This window comes from Lepus europaeus, chromosome 17 (genome assembly GCF_033115175.1).
Source record: "Lepus europaeus isolate LE1 chromosome 17, mLepTim1.pri, whole genome shotgun sequence".
NCBI lineage: Eukaryota > Metazoa > Chordata > Mammalia > Lagomorpha > Leporidae > Lepus > Lepus europaeus.
Genome location: NC_084843.1, coordinates 49,638,864 through 49,660,089, shown reverse-complemented (window position 1 = coordinate 49,660,089; position 21,226 = coordinate 49,638,864). Strand labels below are relative to the sequence as shown.

At 41.6% G+C, this 21,226-nt stretch overlaps 1 protein-coding gene across 5 annotated transcripts in view; it reads left to right on the top strand.

Moving 5' to 3' along the window:
* Positions 1–21,226, top strand: part of FAM13C (family with sequence similarity 13 member C) — a 121,440-nt gene that overhangs the window by 30,219 nt on the left and 69,995 nt on the right. For all 5 annotated transcript variants that reach the window (XM_062214244.1, XM_062214243.1, XM_062214242.1 and 2 more), the window contains one exon: positions 13,164–13,282. In XM_062214244.1, coding sequence (XP_062070228.1) covers positions 13,164–13,282 — 119 coding nt within the window. The remainder of the gene's footprint in view (positions 1–13,163; positions 13,283–21,226) is intronic.

Below are 21,226 nucleotides of genomic sequence, written 5' to 3'. Positions count from 1 at the left end.
TGAAGTTAAGCATCTTGACTGGTTTATGCATGTCATCTTGAAATATTTTGAGGATGTTACCATTTATTAATATGTTTCAATGAGAATAAAAGTTTGTAAATCTTCACTTAAATTTGATGTCCCAGGAAGCTAGACCATGTTAGTAACTCATCATTGAGCAAATATTTATTGAGTACCTCTCTTTGATAATATGGCGAATGGATCCTGTGACAGAGTGGCTCTGATGGAGCTTTGGTTTCAGTGTGTATTTTATGACCCTAATGCCTGCCATTTCTAACCCCTGGGGCCTTGGCCCCAGATTAAGCACAGTACAAGCAATGGACAATTGGTAAATATGTAGGGAAGTCATGTGATGTGATTTGAGAATCTCTTCTTATGGACAGTCTTCATTTATTCTCAGCATCATTTACTTCGTAGACTCCTGTCTCCCATCAGGGTTTCTTCGATCTTGAAGCTCTTTGGAAATAGCTTAAAGAAGAGGGGTGTGGCCTTTGCATTAGGAACTTGGGCTATCGGCTGAATTCCAGATGTTTCCCAGTTCAAATGTTCTGAGTGTTGACCTCTACCTTTCATTCTAGATAATTACTAGGTTTCCAAATTTAAAAACCTCAGAATAAGTGATGCTGCAATTAAAATTTGGGTCTAATAGGTCCTCCTTAGATTTTTTCCAGGCAGGGCAAGAACTTTTTGATGGGTTATACCTTGACTCGCAATATTCGGTTCAGTCCAAATGCATTGTTTTGTGTGACTGTGTACAGGGAAGCAGGCTTTCTTTATGGAGACTCCCTGTACAGCAAAAACTTTACATATTCTAACTATGGCCAAAGAGTCTGGTAAAAGACTTGAGATGAACAGTCCTAATGACTGTGAATTGGGAAATTAGACCTAGAAGGTGTTTGTGCAGCGTTTGGTAAGATAAGAGTTGGCCTCTATATAATTAGCCCTGCTTTGTGCTGACATTGTAGATAGACATGCGCTGTATTTTGAAGTGAACTAATATTTTGCTTTTTTTTAGAATGGATTCTTCATCTCCCACCCCAAGCAAGTCTACCTTGTTGGGTATTGCTATGGGTATTAATGTGGGGGCATTACTGTTTATTAGCATTAAAAACTTGGCATCTTTGAATACCATTAAAATGGATGTGAAACCATAATACAAGGGAATGTTAGAGATTCGCAGATACCCATTTTCAAAAATGTCTTATTTTCTTTACATATCTTGGAATAATTTCCTTGTCAGGATTCACTTTCTTACTGCTGTTAATTTATTTTTAGTTTGAGATAGTACGGTACATCATATTCCATTTGTACCTTAGTTTATTTTCATCTCAGTTATAAAATGTTTCTTAAATAAATTTAAGTGGGACGGAAATCCATCTAGATAGTTTTTGAGTTCTGATACACTATTTTCTCCTCTTCCTTCCTCTGTCTTTTGTAATCTCCTTAAAAAAAAAAAAAAAAAAAAAAAACCAGACCCACATATTTGTGAAGATGGGATAATCTGATGATTCCACATGGGCTTTAAAAGGGGCATGTGGGGAGAGATGATTGTCCTTGCTGTTAGCTGCTCTACATTTTGTGAGAATGGTGAGACTGGCTTAAATCTTCAAGGGAATGGAAAGCAGACACAGCCTTTACTGACACAAGAATGTGTTAGAACCCAGTGTTTAAAGTAGCGAAATGCCCTTGTCTAATGTCACATTTGGTTCCGCACTTAAATGGAGATTAGTGTTATGTTAGATCTAAGACTGTTAGACTTAAATATGCTCAGAATTTTTTAGAAAATGTTCAGGTTGAATTTAACATCATAAGTTATGAAAAGTTGTTAAGTATCATAGTAACATGGACAGCAGAAATACACATATAACACTAAGTATTTAAATGCCCGCATTTAAGACACATTCATGATACTTATGCTAATGGATGGGAAGTCAGTTTGAAAAGTTCACATACTGCCAATGCAAGCTGCTGTTAGAGTGTGGCAGTTTCCTATTTATTCAAACAGCTGTTCAAGAACCTTCTTCAGGCCAAACTTTGCTAGCTTCATTCCAGTTACAGAAATGAGCAAGCAAGCAATGAGAAATTGCTAGTTCACTAACAATATTGTGCCGTTCCTACTTTCCAGAAAGAGTTCAACTGGCATTTTCCTCAAGTTCCAATTTCTGGAGTTTTTATGCTATGGAAATGTGTTATTGTTCCAAGTGCACAATCCTGTGCTGGGCACTGGTGCTCAGTGGGCCTGCTATGACTGCTTGACTGAATCGACAAGTACTTGGTAAGGTGTGGACGAACTTGGAGAGAGAGAAAGAGATGTAGGACAGATATCCTTCCCTGGTGCTTAGGCATCAACTTGGGGACACGCACCAAGCACATAGATTTTGCATATACTTCAGACAAAGTTGTATAGGGCCACAGAACACAGAGCATGACCACAGAGTCCAGGAGGAGAGGCACAGGAATGCTGAAGTGGCCCGGCTTAACTGGGGAGATGGGCTTTGAGGCAGACCTTCCGGGAGCTATGAGATGTGGGTAGGGTGAGAGTAGAGAGACATTCTGGGAATGAGAAGACTGCCCTGAGGGAGCAAAGGGTGTGGACTGGGTGTGGGGGAGGGGGGTCAGAGTACAGAGGGATCTCCTTAGAAGATGTGTTGCATCCTATGGTAGTCTTGGCCTTGGCCTTTTATTTTTCTTTCTTTCTTTTTTTTTTTTTTTTAAGATTTATCTTTATTTATTTGAAAGAGTTTCGGAGTGAGGTAGAGATAGAGAGGTCTTCCATCTGCTGTCTGCTGGTTCACTCCCTAAATGACTGCAACAGATGGAGCCACGCCTACCTGGAGCCAGGAGACTTTTCCAGGTCTCCCATGTGGGTGCAGGGACCCAAGGACTTGGGCCATCTTCCACTGCTTTCCCAGACCATAGCAAAGAGCTGGATTGGAAGCGGAGCAGCCGGGTCTTGAACGGGCACCCATATGGGATGCTGGCACTACAGGCTGGGACTTTAACCCAATGTACCACAGCGCCGGCTCCTTGGCCTTTTCTTGATTTGATCATCCATTGTTACCAAAGGTAGGGAATGGGGATGAACCTGCAGTGACTTGGCAAAGGTTTAGAGTTTTTTCTTGTTTTTAGTGATTGTTCCCTGCGTGATGATCTCCTGTGCGAGTGCTTGGTACTGTGGTATTGCAGCCATCTGCCCTTGGCAGGGTAGGGGTATTGAGTAAATATTTGAATAAGTAGTTGCCAAAGAACCATAGGTTTCCCTCAGAATTGGAAGCCCCTCGTTGCCCACGCACTCGCGGAGTGTGGAGCTTTCTCTGCGTCTGAGGGGCTCTCATTGTCCTTGTTGCTTCGTGTAAACAGAGCTGGGGTAATTTTTGTGATGGTAATTTTGGATTTTTCTCACAACTGCTTTGGGAATAGAATATTTTGATTCTTGCTAAACTATATAAAATAAACAATGGAGCCTGTGAAATGAAACATTGAGAAATATTTGAAAGCAAAGATTAACAGATACAGTTTAATAATTTCAGAAAATAACATGGTACAGATTGCATACCGACAGGCTGAATGCCTCCTCAGCCAAAAGGGGACAACAGGTGGTTTCTCCTCGGAAGGGAGTATAGGAAGAGAGAGTTAGGGAACTTAAAGTTCAGCTCAAAGGGAGATGATCTAAAATATACATGTTTTAAGTATACGTAAAAACACCAAAGTTAGAATTTTCTGTTTTTTTAAAAATACAGTAATCTTCTAAAGTAAAAGTGATAGACTAGTTTCTGGGAATCGTGTGCCTAAGAAGGGAAGGCAGGCTTGGCAGAGGTGCCTGTGTGCCGTCCTCTGAGGTCTGTGCACCGTGGGGCTGACCAGGTTCCGGTAGGAAGCTCAGGCTTCTGTTGCCATATTTGTAGATGCTGACTCACTGTTCCAGTTATCTCATTTAGCCATGGCTTTTGATTCTTGCTTTTAAAAAATGTATGTTATTAAAATTTAACATAGACTCTGAGAAACAGGGGCACCTATCTTAAACAACATCATCTATAACATGTTAAGACAGAAGTCCTACTGTTGAATGCACTTTTACTAACACTTAATGTTTCTTTGATTGCTCTCTCTTGTGGAGTTACATATTCTTTAGCATTCTGTTGAAACAGAAAACAAGTAAGATCAGGCAGAAAGCTTCCTACTTGAAGTCTCCAACAACCCATTCTTTCCATCTGTCTCCCTCGGTCTTTGCAGTCTTCTTTCTAGTTGCATCTTAAATTCTTTTAAAACAAATATTCTTACATATTAAAGCAAAATATACTCATTAAACAATTCAAGCAATTAAGTAATTTATAAATTAACATGTCTCACATTAAAAGCAAAAAAAAAAAATAAACCATAAGTGGCCAACATTTTATTCTTTTGACATTTTTTTTGCATAGGCTAAGTTTTTATTTATTGCTTAAAATTTTAGTAACAATTCATTAAAGTGAGCCAATATTTAAAAATTAAGTAGGGCTGTAAAATAAGGAAAAAGGAGGCCTATCCTCCTCATGCTTACCCCAAATGTGCTGGGTCACAGATCTAATACTGTAAAGATTCATAAAAACTAAATTCATTTTTTAGGCTTCTCTGCCCTTGATCTCTCTGAAAAACCTAAGCAACCACCATAGTAAGATTTATATAATATTTCTTGAATGAGGGAGGAAAAGAAAATGAGCCACCTTGTATATCTTTTTGAAAGGAAAAGTAAGGAAGGGAAGAGAGACAGAGATTTACCATATGTTGTTGGAAAATTGATTTAAAGTTCTCTGAGTAGTTGGAAATAGAGACTAGGGATTGTAGACATTCTTTATTCAAACTCCTAAATTGTGCACGTTCTAAATATAGGATTTTTAGGAAGCCATTCAGAAGGACTGAAATACCTGTGTTTTTTCTATCCATAGGCTTGCTAAAGGAGACAGAGAGGTGGAGGAGGCAGTGGTAGCATCTGGGGGTAGTTCCTCCTTGTATCTCAAGAAATATAGGGTTTCCATTGCTTTGAAAATAAACAGACCTCCTGCCTAGCCAATTTAGAGGGTCAAAGCCAAACTCGGTTGACCTCCAGCCCACTGTATGCTCATTGCAATACCATAGTTTACTAAGTGACACAACTGCCAGTTGCCATGACAGGAAACATTGACCATATAAGGAGTGAAAGGGGGCTGTAGTTAGATTCTGGGAAATCTCTACCTAGTCCCAGAAAAACCATGAATATTACTCCCCTTTGTTAGAATGTAGCTTCCTTTTTATCAAACAACCCTCATAATATTCAACACAGCTCAGACTGGGACACTCCCCTCCAAGGCTGTGGGAGAGGAGGCAAAGGGAGCATTTTGGTACAGTTGGTTAAGCCACAATCTGTGATGCCATCCTATATTGGAGCACTAATTAGAGTTCTGGTTGCTCTGATCTGATCCAACTCCCAGTGTGCCTGGGAAAGCAGTGGGTGATAGCCCAAGTAGTTGAGATTGTGCCACTCCCGTGGGAGACCTGTGTGGAGTTTCAGGCTCTTGGCTTCAGCCAGGCTCAGCCCCAGCCATTGTGGCAATTTGAGGCATGAAACAATGAATGAAAGATTTCTCTCTCTTTCTTTCTCTCTTTCTCTCTAACTCTATCATTTATTATTTATCTTTCCCTCTCTCTGTCACTCTGCCTTTCAAATAAAAAGAATAACAAAATCTCTAAGTCATATCTACACAAAGTAATATATACACATTTGATCTGCTTTTCAATCTCTTGGTATCTTATATACATTGTTTTGTAGCTTGATTTTTAATTTAGCAATATATGATCAGTTCCATAAATACTTCCATTCTGCAGAGTTCTTTTTCTTTAAAGATTTATTTATTTAAGAGGTAGAGTTTCAGACAGAGAGCGAGGTCTTCCATCTGCTGGTTCACTCTCAAAATTGCTGTAATAGCTGGAGCTGAGCTGATTAAAAGCCAGGATCCAGGAGCTTCTTCTGGGTCTCCCACATGGGTGCAGGGGCCCAAACACTTGGGCCATCTTCTACTGCCTTACCAGGCCTTAGGCAGAGAGCTGGATCAGAAGAGGAGCAGCCGGGACACGAACCAGCACCCATATGGGATACTGGTGCTGCAGGCAGAGGTTCATCCTACTATGCTGCAGCGCTGGCCCTACCTCGGAGTTCTCACCCAGGTTTTCTCTTCCCTCTCTCACACTCTCAGTGGTGTTACTCAGCTTGTTATTTTAGTCATGCTCATGCTCACTCCAAGTACACATTCCCATATCTGATCTGTTGCTATGATTCCAGCCCACCTAGTCATCATTCCCACCTTGGATGCCCCGTGGGTCCCTCATAACCCACTGTCCATGGGCACTGTTGCTCTTCCTGTGCCCCTCACAGGGAGAAGCAACGGCATTCATCCCATCTTTCCAGCCAGAGATTTGACATCATATTCGGTTCTTTCTCTTCTTCGTTCACCTTTATCCTGTCAATCACCAGACTTGCTGCTTTGACCTCATTAACATCTTCCAACCCAGGTAGTTTTTATCCATACTGACAATAGTCACCTGGATTGCAGAGGTGGTCAACTCTCACTTGGGACACTCTCATTGTCTAACTCCTCTCATCTTTCTCCTCCCTTCATCTTTACATCTATTGGCCACACAAGCCCAAGGTGACTTTTTTTTTTCTATTGCAAGTGTAAACATGCCTTCCATATGATAATCAGTAGCTTTCTCTTGGCTTCAGGATGAAACCTATGCTCTTCTTATGGGTCTTTATACTCACACAGTCTGTCCTGTGCCCAAGCCTCACTTGCATCGGTCACCATTCTTTTTTTGACTCTCACCTAAACAGTCGCCCACTCCAAGTTCCAGAACATGCCGTGCTCTCATTTAGGCCTGGGTTTGTTCTCCCTCCCCACATCTCTGTTTGCTCCAGTAGTTTCTGCATGCATGCTATCTTCCCTGGTTCTCTGTCCTTCATTCTTTATGTCACTTTGCCATTGGTATCATTCTGATATATTCTAAAAGCATCTCACATTTGGTTACTGTGTATTGATTATACTGCACTGCAATTGCTTGTTTAGAGTTTGGGTCATACCCTCACCCCATCCACCCACCAACCAATAGCACAATGGCCATTGAACTGTGAGCTGACCGAGGGAAGGAACTAGGGAGAACATGTCTTACGCCAAAGAAGAATAATGAGTAAATGTAGTGCGAAACCCAGGAAGCCTATAAAGCTGTGGGGATGTCCAGTTCTGGAATCTTAAGAGTTACAGTGGTCAGGTTTAGGAAACCTGATTTGCTTTAGTGGTTCAGGCCAGTTCAAAGGTCAGTGTAAGCACACTTCAGGGCATAGGCTTGGCAGTGAGAGGTACCACAGCTACTAGAGAAGAAAGCAATGTGATCATGACCAGAAGCTGTTTGCCTTTTGCCTTCTTTCATGCTTCATCCTGTTTGGGTCTTCTGTAGACATGGTGATATGTTGTGTTTGGAGGGTTGGAGGCTTATATAATGCCTCCTTTCTCAGTGGGGCAGAAGCAGAAATGGAAGGATTCCTGGAGAGAGGTTGTTAGATTGAGGGTCATCCATCGTCAGAACGCTAAGGTGGCTCACCTCTCACCCAGCTGGTCCTCCTGCCTGCTTCCTCCCATCTGTGCAAGCTCATTAAAGAAATCCTTTATGGATCTCCCTTGATTCAGAGTCCAAGTCTCTTTTACTCACATGCGGTAGAGGAGGAAAAAAAATAACGCTCTTAACCCAAATGCCTTGTAACTGACTGACTTTTCTACTTCATTGTACTCATAAGCTGTATTTCACACTGGAATACCACCCACCTCAGCTTTGCATTTTGTTAACCATGACTGTGCTCCCACTGGTTTCATGGAGTACTTCTCCGTTCTCGAGCAAACTTTGGGTTATTGAGGCATAGAGGGTGAGAAACTCAACTCAGGAGATGAGGGCTGGTTGCTGAGTCCTCCACCTCATGCATGTGATACAGTGTGGTCCTGTCTTATGTGATTTTGAATCAAGTATTAAAAAGTATAAAATCTGGCCAGCGCCGCAGCTCACTAGGCTAATCCTCCGCCTTGCGGCGCTGGCACACCGGGTTCTAGTCCCGGTCGGGGCACCGATCCTGTCCCGGTTGCCCCTCTTCCAGGCCAGCTCTCTGCTGTGGCCAGGGAGTGCAGTGGAGGATGGCCCAAGTGCTTGGGCCCTGCACCCCATGGGAGACCAGGAGAAGCACCTGGCTCCTGCCTTCGGATCAGCATGGTGTGCCGGCCGCAGCGCGCTACCGCGGCGGCCATTGGAGGGTGAACCAACGGCAAAAGGAAGACCTTTCTCTCTATCTCTCTCTCTCTCACTGTCCACTCTGCCTGTCAAAAAAAAAAAAAAAAAGTATAAAATCTCACGTAATGCAAACAACTTGAAGTAACACAGTCCTTGTCTTCAAATTGATCAAGAATTGGGTAATCTCAACACTGATTTGGCCTATTGAATTAAAATTAATTATAAACTGAGTATTTTATTGAAAGCTTTCCACTTCAGCTGGTGAGTAGAAATCCCCAATACTGTCTGCCTTGGGAACAGCCTTAAAATCAGTGTCAGATTTTACAAAGTCTTCAAGAAGTATTTCTTGCACAAAATGAAATCTGACCAACATGCATCATCTGTCCTTTCTTGCCTTCATTTTCTACTGGAGAAAACTGAGAGACTAAAACCCACTTCTGGCTTTAAATGAGGACACAAAGGACATAGTGCCTCCTGTAGTGCCTGGTACAAATTATTAGGAAAGTGATTAGGTATCTGTTATTAGGAAAGTGGATGATATCAACAACATAATTAGAATATCAACATAATCTTTGCCTAGAAATTCTTATGGCACTTTGGGAAATTCCATATTAAAGATTTAAAAAATCAGACCAAAGGAGACCCTGCATCATGGTCGTGTGTGGATTTTAAACCTCCTTTGCCCCTGATTTTTCCTTTGTTGAAATAATCAGAAAGATAGCCAGATAATCTTTTTCTTAAAACCATTTTATTTACTTGAAAGGATTACAGAGAGAGAGGGTTAGATCTTCCATTGGCCGATTCACTCTCCACATGGCAGCAATGGCTGAAGCCAGGAGCCTGAAACTCTATCCAGATCTCCCACATGAGTACAGGGGCCCAAAGACTTGGACCATCTTCTGTTTTCCCAGATAAATTAGCAGGAAGCTGGATTGGAAGTGGAACAGCGAAGACCTGAACACGTGCCCATAGGGGATGCTGGCACTGCAGCCAGTGGCTTAACCCACTTTACCATAATACTGACCCCCAAATTACCTATTTTTTCAAGGACCAGTACATTTAAAATAATATGCACACATTTTTTAAAGGAATTTACATCAATTCTTCCAGTGCCTCCTTTATCCTTATGACATACAGTAGTTCTATTATTTTTATTCTTATTAGAGAGAGACAGATGAACAAAGAGCTCCCATCTGCTGGTCTGGTCCCCAAGGGTCCACAACAGCTGGAGTCAGGAGCTAGGAATGTACTCCGGGCCTCCTATGTGGGACTTCATTACTGAAGCCATCACTTGCTGCCTCCCAGTGTCAATATTGATGGGGAGCTGGGATCAGGAGTTGGAAATTGAACCCAGATACTCCAACACGGGATGCAGTCATCTTAACCAGTGCGTTGACCATGAGACCAAGTGTTTGCTCCCCCATAATTCCTCAGTTATGCAAAATGACTTTAAGTTACTTCATACATGTATACAGGTTTAAAGTAAGAAGAACTCTAAAGTGACATAGGATGGAGTAACTTTTACAGCACTTGACTTGTTCATCTGAAAAGTTGAATTTATATGCTTTCTCCAACAATGGAGATAAAAATGTGTTAATAATGTAGTAATTAGAGCTCTTGGGAAGCATATGCTATCACAAATGCAAGTCACTCTTGTTAGTAATAGATTAGTTATCAAACTTTAAACTTGAAGCTCGCAGTTGAAGAAAAGAGTTTTATTAATTTTAGAGTGTAATGCATACAGGAAAAACTCAAGCATAAGAAGAAAAGACTTACTGCTTTGACTGCTTGCACCTTGGGAAAAATACTTAAAAGATGCATGTATCTTTGAGGCTGTAAGTCACCATTTGTCAGGCGAGAGCAAACGGGCAAGACAGGGCATTAGGTTGGAAAGCTGTTTTCTTTCTTGTGGGCTGTGGATTTGTATGAACTAGGATAGCTGGAAGGGCTGGAAGCCATGGTCATAACATTGGAGTATGTTAGTCTTAGTGAATAAGCAGAACATAATTCTTTCCTAGAATGGTAAATTTTCTAAGAATATTAATTTTATTTAAATTTTTAGCAATAAAAAAGGGCTATCATAAGATCTACAGGTATTGAGGCTTCTAAACAGGATGTTTAAAATAATATAGATTTCTGTATATGGTCATTTACACATTCAATTATTGTTTATAGCCATTGTCTATCTTCCCACTCAACCAGGATATTTTTTTTACTTGTTCAACTTTTTAAATCTTTTTTAAAAAAGGATTTATTTACTTACTTACTTACTTATTTGAGAGACAGAGTTACAGACAGAGGGAGACAGAGAGAAAGTTTCTCCATCTGCCAGCTCACTCCCCAAATGGCCACAAAAGGCAAAGCCAGACCAATCAGGAGCCAGGAACTTCTTCCTTGTCTCCCTCGTGGGTGCAGGGACCCAAGCACTTGTGCCATCCTTATCTACTTTCCCAGACAGGGAGCTGGATTAGAAGTGGAGCAGCCAGTACTTGAACCAGCACCTATATGGGATGCCAGCACCACAGGCAAAGGCTTAACCTACTACACCACAGCATCAGGCCCTACTTAAACTTCTTATTCAGTGAAGTATTAAGCCTTCTTATTGTAATGTAAATTTAGAATGTTATCTCAAAAACTAAAAAAGAAAAAAGAAGACATAGGTAGAAGGAAAGAGGTAGGGAGGAAGGAAGGAGGGGAATATCATGTTCTTAGACTTGTATCTACAAATTAGACTGAATCTGTTAAAAGTTAACTAAAATTAAAATAAAAGTGAAAATATTATTATAAAAACTTCAAACAAGCATTCTGCCACAGAAATAGGTTTCCTTTGTAAAAGTCTTTTGGGTTAAGTCTCCAGCTATTGCCCTAGCACTGGTTTCAGAACGTTGAGTTGAAGGGACTTTTCATACAAAGAATGTTACCATCATCATCCACATTGCCTCTCTGCTGTGTGCCTCTCACTGGCAGGCACTAAAAGAGGTTCTAATGACATTATGCTTAACAGTCTTTTGAAGTCGGTGGTATTATCTCTATATTACAGATAAGGAAACTGAGGCCCAGACTGCTTATGTTACTTGATCAAGGTCACACACAGAACAGGTAGCCAGCAGAGCTGTCTCACTTGGAAACCTTTATGTAGCAGAACTTGTCCAGGAAGGGGGTAGCTATAGATTTCACAGGCAACTACTAAATCCAAGGACCTAGTGCATACCAATAGACCCTTTTCATGTGGAGCATCTTGGCTGAAGCTGGAGGGTTGGGAGAATTAAGGCAAGGTTCTTGATAGGCCTAACTCATTGATTTTCCTTATCTCTGCAACCCTCCTCATTTTACCCAGCTTAGGAAGGCATTCATAGGACTTTTTTTTTTTTTTTTTTTTTTGGTCTTAGAAACTTGTGATGTCTACTTGGTAAACAGTTCCACAAGATTATTCAAGAATTTTTGGAAAAATGATTTTTTAGTTGAGACTTGTACTGACGTCAACCTGTACCCCAAATATGGGAGCAAGGTGTCTGTTGCCACTAGCTGATACTGCACAGTCAGACCCAAAATCACTGTACTCCTCGAATACTTTGTATTATGGTAGACAGCTGGATTGGCTGAATTTCTTGTGGATTTTTGTTTCAGTATTTAATTTCTCAGGTAAAAAGGGGCTACTTTAGTCTAAGGAGAATTTGTCAGAATTTTGACATGGCTCAAAGATTGTAGCTTAAACTGCTAGACAAAAATATCTTTCATTTTTGGTGTATATATGTCTTTGTGTTGAATCCAGGTTAGTTTTAGCTTGGGAGTGTTTATAATATTCTCTAGAGAAGTGAACACTCTGGAGTTTTTCTAAATTAATGAGGAGGTTGCATCACGGATGAGCAGGGTTGTGGTTGGTTAGGAGGCAGCGTAGCCAGTGACAATAGTGTGTGTGTGTATGGCAGAGGTAGGTAACAAGCATATTGGGAATGTAGAATTTGTACATATGCCTTATTACTTTATTTTAAAACAAAGTTCTCTTTAAAAAAGATTTATTTATTTTATAGGTGGTATGGGGAGAGGGAGGGAAAGAGAGGGAGAGGGAAGGAGGGAGAGAGAGAGAGAAAGAGAGAGAGAGAGAGAGGGAGATTTTATGCCTGCTGGTTTACTCCCCAGATGACTGCAACAGCAGGGTTGGGCCAGGCTGAAGCTAGGAGCCAGGGGCTTCTTCAGGTCTCACACATGGATGCAGGCACACAAGCACTTTGGCCATCTTTCTCAGGTGCGTTAGCAGGAAGATTGGATTGGTAGTAGAGTAGCCAGAACTCAAACCAGTGCTCATATGGGATGCTGGCGTAGCAGGCAGTGGCTTAACCTGCTGTGCCATAACACTGGCCCCACTTAAATGTATTATTATTATAGAAATACTGTCTGTTTATCATAGAAAATTTAGGAATAAGAGGACATTTCAAAAGTAATCACTGTTAAGATTTTGCTTTAAATTATCCTGATCCATGTGTATATGCATGTGTGTGAACATTCATACATGTTTGCTTTCGGAAAAGGGAACCTATACTATAAATGTTCTGCAAGTTGTATTTTTAGCTGTATCTATTTGTTCGCGATTTTGCTAGAACACTATCACTAATGTATGTAAAATTGTCATTGATGGCTATATCACAAATTTTGGACCTTTGCTGCTGTTATTTTTTCTTTGATATTCTAATCTTGCAATCACTGACTGAGAAAAGCTTTTTCAATTTTAGCCCAGTGAAGCGGCCCCCTTCCCACTGTCCAGCCAGTCGATGGGTTACGCGTTGCTGCTCCCCTACCCTGAGACCACTCCCTAGCCGAAGAGTGCTGTGAAATGGGTGACTGCTGATGGCTCATCTTCGTTTGCTGTTTTCTTCTTGCAGGAGACAGATCACGTGGTGCCCAGCCAGTCAGAGTGTCAGGGCAGAGCCGGGACGCCAGCTCACGAGAGTCCACAAAGCAATGCCTTCAGGTGCCAAGAAGCAGTGCGACTGCAGCCAAGGTGGGCCTTCGCTGTCAGAACCTGTGCCTTGCCTGAGCATCCTCTCCCAGGGATGCCAACTTGTGTGCTTGCCACCCCCACACAAGTCAAGGCCTCCTGGCTTTTGTTGTTACTCCTTAGAGCCAGAGAAGTTGCTTTCAAAGGGTTTAGTAGGACCATTGTGGGGTCAAAGAGAAATGCAAACAACCTACTTTGCGTATTTCGAATTGGAAGATAATCATACTTTAGACTCAGGGAGGAATGGGAACAGATTCTGCCTTTGCAGAGAAATGCTGTTTTCATTTATTCCTCCTTTATTCCATGCCATAGTGAACTAGGATTTTCCTCTGTGATAATGATAAGTCAATGATGACCATGTAGGCATCATGCCAATTGTTCTCCACCTATGATCTCACTTAGCCTTTCCTAGTTGGCTCAGAAGCCTAGGTGCTCATAGCGCCATTTTATAGAGGAGCCTGAGGCTCAGAGACATTAAGGTGCTGTCCTGATGATGGGTAAATAAAAAAGACTAGCCAGAATTTGAACCTACAAATGTGTGAGTGTGGCATGGCAGGTGCATCTTGTGTCCTTACTCAAGTGTCACCCAGTGACCTTAGCTCTGAAGCCGTCTGAGGACTGGCCTTCCTAGCTGATTATACCACGTGGAGGCTGTCGTGGATCCAAGGTAAGGATATGTATGGAAAGCTGCCTGCAGACAGCTGGCATGGCGTTCTGAGGGGAGCCTGCCATTGCAGCTGTCTATGGAAAGTCTCTTGCGGAAATAAACAGAAGAAAGAATTCCAATGCTGGCTGTGTCAAGTTGTGTCAGCTGTCTTTGTAGGATCTTGTGTATGGTGTAATCATAGCCCTTACTCAGAAAGGTATGCTGCACTTCCGAGTGTGACCTTTAGATCTTTTTTTCTAAGTCCAAATGAATCAAGTACAGAGAAGATTGGCTGTGCTGTGTGATTGTGCTTTAAGATATCCAACATACTGAACTTAAAATCGTAGAACCCCAAAGGATTAGAGAGGACTCCAGTGGTCAGATGATCCCCTAGCCAAGAGGATTCATGGATACCTTTTTAAAAAACACTTCTCACAAGTTACTACCTTTTATCTTTGTTTTACCTGACCTCAGGTGTAGTACCTGTTGATCTCAACCTTGTGATTTCTCCAGTAATTGGGACAGTGTCCCTTCTATTTTAAGCCTGATTGTAATGGTTAGAATGGATTTATACAGTGACCATGTCTCTCTCTCCCCCTCCCCCATCAGCCTCATGACTGCCTCTGTCAGCAAGATTAAGGTCAACTAATTCCCATGCACATTTAAAAAAAAGTATAAAAACAAACAAAACCCAAAGTTAAAGCATTCGTGCTTGTGTGTGGAATGGATGACAGCCTTTCAGGGGTAGATACTCAGCAGAGGCCAATAAGGACAAATGGTATTTGCAATTAACCTTCTCAAGTTTGGCAAACTTGCAACCATTTTATGTTCCATCTATCATGAGGATGCTAACTGGTGATTTTACTGTTGTCAGAAGGAAAGTTAGAAACTGAATAGGGCTCTGTGGTGGAAATCATTCATATATGAGTAGTTAAGAGAGGAGAGTATTGAATGAAATAGCTCTCTGGGTGTACAGAGCAGCAGTTCTTACAGTTGGGGTGGGAGAAATTACCCTTAGTATAGATTTTCAGAGATCCATAGTACTTTGCTTCAGAAATAAAAAAAGATGAACGCACACTCACACCAGAGAAAGAGAGATGTTTTTGTGAAATTTTAGGCAGCTCCTAGACCTCCTGTGCATGCCTGGAAAAAAAAAAAAAAAAAAAACAGATAGAGTGAGCAAGCAGCCTGCCTCTTTAAGTCAGAGTTTTGTTCCAGCCTCCAGTGGTAGGACAGCTTTTCCTGGTAAAAGCAGATCTGGTCTTTCTTTACCCCCTTAGCACCCTCCACAGGACCCCAGATATTTATCCTTCCCCGCTTCAGATCTCCAGACCCTACTTTGGTAACATTGAGCCTTCTAAGATAGCAGCATTCTAGAAGGTTCTGTGCACCGGCATAAGCAATCACAGAGTTTGGTGCTAAGTCACAGATCAGGAGCACTGTTAGGCCAGCTATCTCTGGTAATATTAAATTTAGTATTCAGATTGGGCTGGGAACCATTAAAATATACTGTTATTTATCACAGCCTTGGTGGCGCCACCCAGGGACATCCTAATGGAACACACACACACACACAAAAACTCTCTCAAACTGTTACAAGGATTGTGAAATTGGATGAACTGGTGAAATAAGACCTGGGGCTAAAAACAGCTTTGAGTCAGGTAGCTCACATTCCTGATAGCTTTCCTCTTCTGTTTTAAGCCAGTAACTGGCCAAGTTCAGGCATATCATGCCCAATAAGATCTTGATAGAGACATGATAGTGTAATAGAACACGCCGTTCCTAGGTCTTGCTCCAAGTACAGGGAAGAAGCCAGGCTAAATCTCAGCAAGTGTGAAATGCCACCTTCTTGGGGGTGGGGAGAATTATTAACTTGATGAATAACACAAGTGATAGAGGAAAGATCTTCCTGTAGCCAGGAACCATCAGTGTCGTAGTTCTCTTGTGTTCGACTAGAAGGAGTTGTTAGTCTTCAGAGAAGAAAATCCCTTGCAGAAGTGGGATTTTGGAGCCAGCTGTAGTCATAGTGGATATTATGTTTCCATGCACACCAAGAAGTTTCATACTTGCCGCTCTCAGAGTGTCCTGTACCTTGGGCTCTTTCTAGCACAAGAGCTTTATTTGTTTCTGTGGGTATGAGTGTTTTTTGCTAAAGTTTGAGTGCATCAATATTATACTGGTTTTCTAATGGCACTTTCTCAAGTGACTATAAGCCTGTGGCTTAAAACAAATTGAATTTATTGTACTATACTTTTGTAGCTGTCCAACATGACTCTCAGTTGGTCAAAATAAAGGTGCTGGCAGCACCGTGTTTGGATTTAGAGGCTCTAGGGGAGAATCAGACCATCCCTTGCTTTTTCTTCAGTTTCCAGAGGCTGCCCACATTCCATAGCTCATGGCCCCTTCTTCCATCTTTAAAGGCACCAACACTTTCTCTGACCATAGTCACATGTCCCTCTGCCCACAGCAAGGAAAGATTTCCTGGTCTTGAGGGTTCATGTGATTAGATTGGGCTCCCAGGATGATCTGGGTTCATCTCCCTGTGTAAGGTCATTAACCACATCTGTAAACTATTTTTTAAAATGTAAAGTAACATGGAGGGGGTACAGACCAGGAAAGAGGAAATGGACAATTTTGGGGGCAGGAGAACCTTTCTGCCTACTTTCCATGAGGAGACTTCAGAACGCTCATCAAGGGGAGGCATTGTGGCACAGTGGGTTAAGCCTGTGCTTGCTATGCTACAATTTGTATTGGAGAGCTGGTTCTAGTCCCGGCTACTATCTTTCCAGTCCAGCCTCCTGCTCATAGGCCTGCCACCCCTGGGGGAGACCCTGATGGAATACCTGGCTCCTGGCTTTGGCCTGACCCAGCTCTGGCTGTTGTGGGCCTTTGGGGAGTGAACCAGCAGATGGAAAATCTCCCTCTCTCCTACTTTCTCTGCTTTAAAAATAAACAAATAAATCCTTTTATTATAATTCATGGAAAACAAAATTTAAAACTTGAGTTCAAAAAATTTGAAATGTATGGATAGCTTCTTCGTAACATACAAGTTTTAGGAAAAGTCTAAGTTTTTCTGAGAGGTGGAGAGCAGGTGTGAGCACCATAGCACTGTGACTCAGTGATGAGCTCCTGACATGCCCTAGACTGCCAGGGCTGGAGTGGGTCAAAGCTGGGAGCTTAGAATACAACCTGGGCCCCCACACGTGTGCCAGGAGCCCTATTACTTGAGCCCCCCTTTCCTGCTTCCCAGGATCTCCATTGCATGAAATAGGAGTCCTTAGCTGGAGCCAAGAATTGATCCAAGCTACTCAGATAAGTGATGTGGGCTGCTTAACCATTAGGCTAAATGCCTACTCTTCAGTTTGCAGAACACTTGTACTTGTTTATTTTTCTCCAGGGAAAAATCTGTAAAGCATTTATCCTACGTGCTCATAACCCTCCAAAGCGTTTCAAAGGCCTGCACTAACCTCTTCTAGCTCCGGGTTTCCTTGCTCTTCTGAATTTCCTCAACAGAGTCGATCATAGGTAGGATTTCCATCCCCAGCAAGCCCTTTATTGCAGCCTCGCTGCCATTGGCCACCCCCAACCTCCACCTTGGCAGCACAGGGCTCCACGTCAGAGGTTTCGGACTTGGAGTCCTACAGGGAGCGCATCAGGAGACGTATTTGTCTTAGATGGTGTTTTAAAATATTTTGAGTCAATCTTTAAAAATCAAGATTTTAAAATTTTTACTGATTTTTGCCTTCTTTGGAAAAAAGCCCCTTTTTTATAGGGCAATGATGAACTGGAGCTGAGGAGCAGCTCTCGTTTTTTTCCCACAATTTCCACTTGCTGCTGTCTATTTATTTATGCTCATTGCCAGGCACTCACAGTGCCTGCATTTGACTTACAGTGCCTGTTCCAACCCTGTCTTCCTGGCAGCTGCTCATTCTGGGAACGCTGGCTGCCAGGAGTCCCAGTCCTAATATAGCGATGGCTGATAGATCTTGATGTACTGCTTTCTCTGATGACCCGTGGACATGGTAACAGATAGCACATATACAGTGGAGGGTGTTACAATATTCCGGCATGCTCTTCAATACCTGGTGTTTTGGAAAACATTTAAAATTACAGAACTATACTTTGTAAGAGTTGGAAGAAATCTTAGTATCGTTGAATATGAGTACAACGCTCTCATTTTCTAGTTTGGCACCCAATGAGGCTGTGGTTTGCTTAGCTTCTTGGTAATAGAACCGAGACAGCACCATCAATCCCTTTAGAGCAGCCAGTTGATGAATATGCACCAGTTTGACTGATTTTTATAGCTCAAACTAGCACCAATCCTATAAACCCTCAGAAATGTCAAAGGGGAATTTGTGAATGTAAGAGAATACTAATGCAGTCTGGGGTTTCTTACCAAGCTAAGTAAATTTACTTTTGAGAGTGATTAACTCACTTACATTTAACATATTGTTTTAAAATTTATGACAGCATTAAAGTTTTAATATCATTAAAGACCTTGTCTGTATCAACAGGAGCTATTTGGTAGCATTATCTTACTACTAATGAGCTTGATGGCCACATTTGCAAGTTTGAGTTCATTGACCTCTTTCTTCATCTGGAAGTCTCCTGTGAGAGGGCCCTAAAGATCTTTAGCAGGGATAATGGCCTCGGATGACTTGGGTTTTTGTGACATTTCAGATTAACAACAACAAAAAAAGACAACAAAACCCCAAAAAGCTGGAGGCTTTGTTGCTTTGTGGAAGAGGAAGTGTTATTGGCAGCAACTTATCCACAGGGGATAAAGTCCTTTCATCTTTTGTTTCTCAGACTGTGTGTGTGTGTGTGTGTGTGTTTTAATTGCTAATTGTTTCTTACTTCGGTGCTTTTCCTAGGAATAAGGAGAGTCTGTGAGTTCTGCTGAAAGGAGGAAGAATGATAAAGACAATGAGGACCCAGAGGTTTTTACTCAAACAAAAGACACATTCCCCTGGTTGGGCTGTACCAGCAGGACTCCTCCAGTTTACAGCTTGTGCTTGTTCCTCATTAGATTTGGTTTGCTTTTTAAACGGAGGGAGGCAGGGACAAAGTGTGGAGATAATTGTAACAACAAAGTTTATCTTGACTGTGCTTTGTGGTTCCCTGATGCACAACTGGGCAATGAGAGGGTTCTGACATGGTACCCAGTGCTGGGTTGGAACCATGAGGCTAGGGCTCTGCTTCGCCCTGTAGCCACAGAAACAGTCTGATGGAATGAACGGAATATTTGAGTTCAGAAGTGCAGGGACTTACTTCATGTCTGTCAGGTGGCCTTGGTCACTTCACTCAAATCCCTCCTCTAACCTAAGGAGTTTAGGTCAAAAGATGACTGAGGCTCCTTCTGGCTCTTCCCATGGAAGATACTCGGCACTCTAGAGGTTGAAAGGCTTTGATCCACGGAAAGACTTGAGCTGAAGAATACAAGCTCTTGCAGACACAGATAAGTAATTCCCCTTCTTTGCTGTAGAGCACAAAAATCCCACACCAGATCTTTAAACTGCTGATTGAAAAAGTGCCCACATTCGATTATTTGGGGCATGAAATCATCTTTTTTTTTTTTTTAAAAGGAGTCTGCTCTTGATAATTTAATAAATTCTTAGTGCTCTCACCAGTTAATAATCAGACATAAGGATAAAAAGGAAACTTCAGAGTTCTCATTAAAAATAATAAAAAAATTAAGTGAAACACTGGTAAATACAGAAAATCCTGAGAACACAAAATGTCTTATATTCTTACCACCAATATACACTGTTATGATTGTAGTGTATGCTCTTATGTTGCTGTTAATGTTGGTATAAAAGTGAATTTTGTATGAAAGGGACTTCTCAATGCATTAGGATTTAAATCTGCTAGAAGCACTAGTTTTAACTTTTTATTTCAAAGTATTTTTAAGTTTACAAAACTAAAGTTGTAGAGTTGTATTAAGAGTTCCCATATGCCCCCATGTCTTATATTAGTGTATTTGTCACAGTATATTTGTCACTATTTAAATCACAACCAACTTTCCCTGATTTTTAAAATCTAACCTCCCTCCCTCCCTTCCAGTCCTCCCAGCCTCTGGTAATGAGCACTCTGTGTTCGTATTCTTCCTTCCTTCCTTACATCCATCCATCCATCCTTCTTCCTTCCTTCTCTTTTTTTTTTTTTCTCAGCTTCTATTGATGAGGGAGAACATGTGGTGCTTGTCTCTCTGTGTCTGGCTTATTTCACTTAACATCATGTCCTGCAGTTCTATCCATTTTGCTGCAAATGATATGATTTCATTTTAATGGCTGAATAGTATTTCATTGAGTATATAGACCACATTTTCTTTATCCATTCTTTTGGTGGTGGACACATTGACTGATTCTATATCTTAGTTACTATGAACAGTGCTGCAAGAAACATGGTGGAGCAGGCATTTCTTTATACCTTGATTACATGTCAGTTTGATATATATTCAGTAGTAGAATTTCTGGGCCACATGGCAGTTCTAGTTTTGAAAGAAAGCTCCATACTATTTTCCATAAGGGTGGTCTAATTTACATTCCCATCAACAGTATATAAGAGTTCCCCTTTACCCACATCTTTACCAGCATTGCAAAGCACCCCCCAACCTAGTTGGAGGTGTTGCTGTAGAACCCCCAAATCTGGGATTGCTCACCCAATGGTCAGAAACCCAATCACTTACATTGGTATGGTGGAAGAAAGTAGATATATATGTAACACACTGAGCAAGGAGCTGGGCAGCTGTTGGTTAATTCCTGGGCTCCCTCTGAGTTACGTGTGCAGATTCTTAAAGATTGATATTGGGGCTGAGAGGTGCAAATTAAGTTCATGTCCAAGTTCCTGGTTGATCAGTGGTGTTCATGACCTTCCTTTAGTTGGTTGTGATGCCGTGTTCTTTAGGGAATCTTTATGATGACTAGGTGGGCTTCAATTGGTCTGGGGGAGTTACATGTAACTGGTAGTTAACTTCTGCCCTAGACCTGGACTTCCCCTAACAAACCTCTCTGGACAGTGCTGGCCAACAAGGTTTTATCTGTTGGGTACACAAATGACTGAACACACTGATCAGAACCTTGTAGGGCGAGCTGTATCACTCCAGCAATTCAGTGAATTCCTTTTGATATGGGACAGGCAGGAACACCTTGGCCTAAAGGAGACAGACAAGAGGCTGGGGTCTTACATTTACATTATAGGGGTTTGGCGTCACCAGTATATTTACTTTCTGTTTTTTTTTTTTTATCACAGGCATTCTAACAAGGATGAAGTGATAACTTATTGTGGTTTTGCTTTGTATG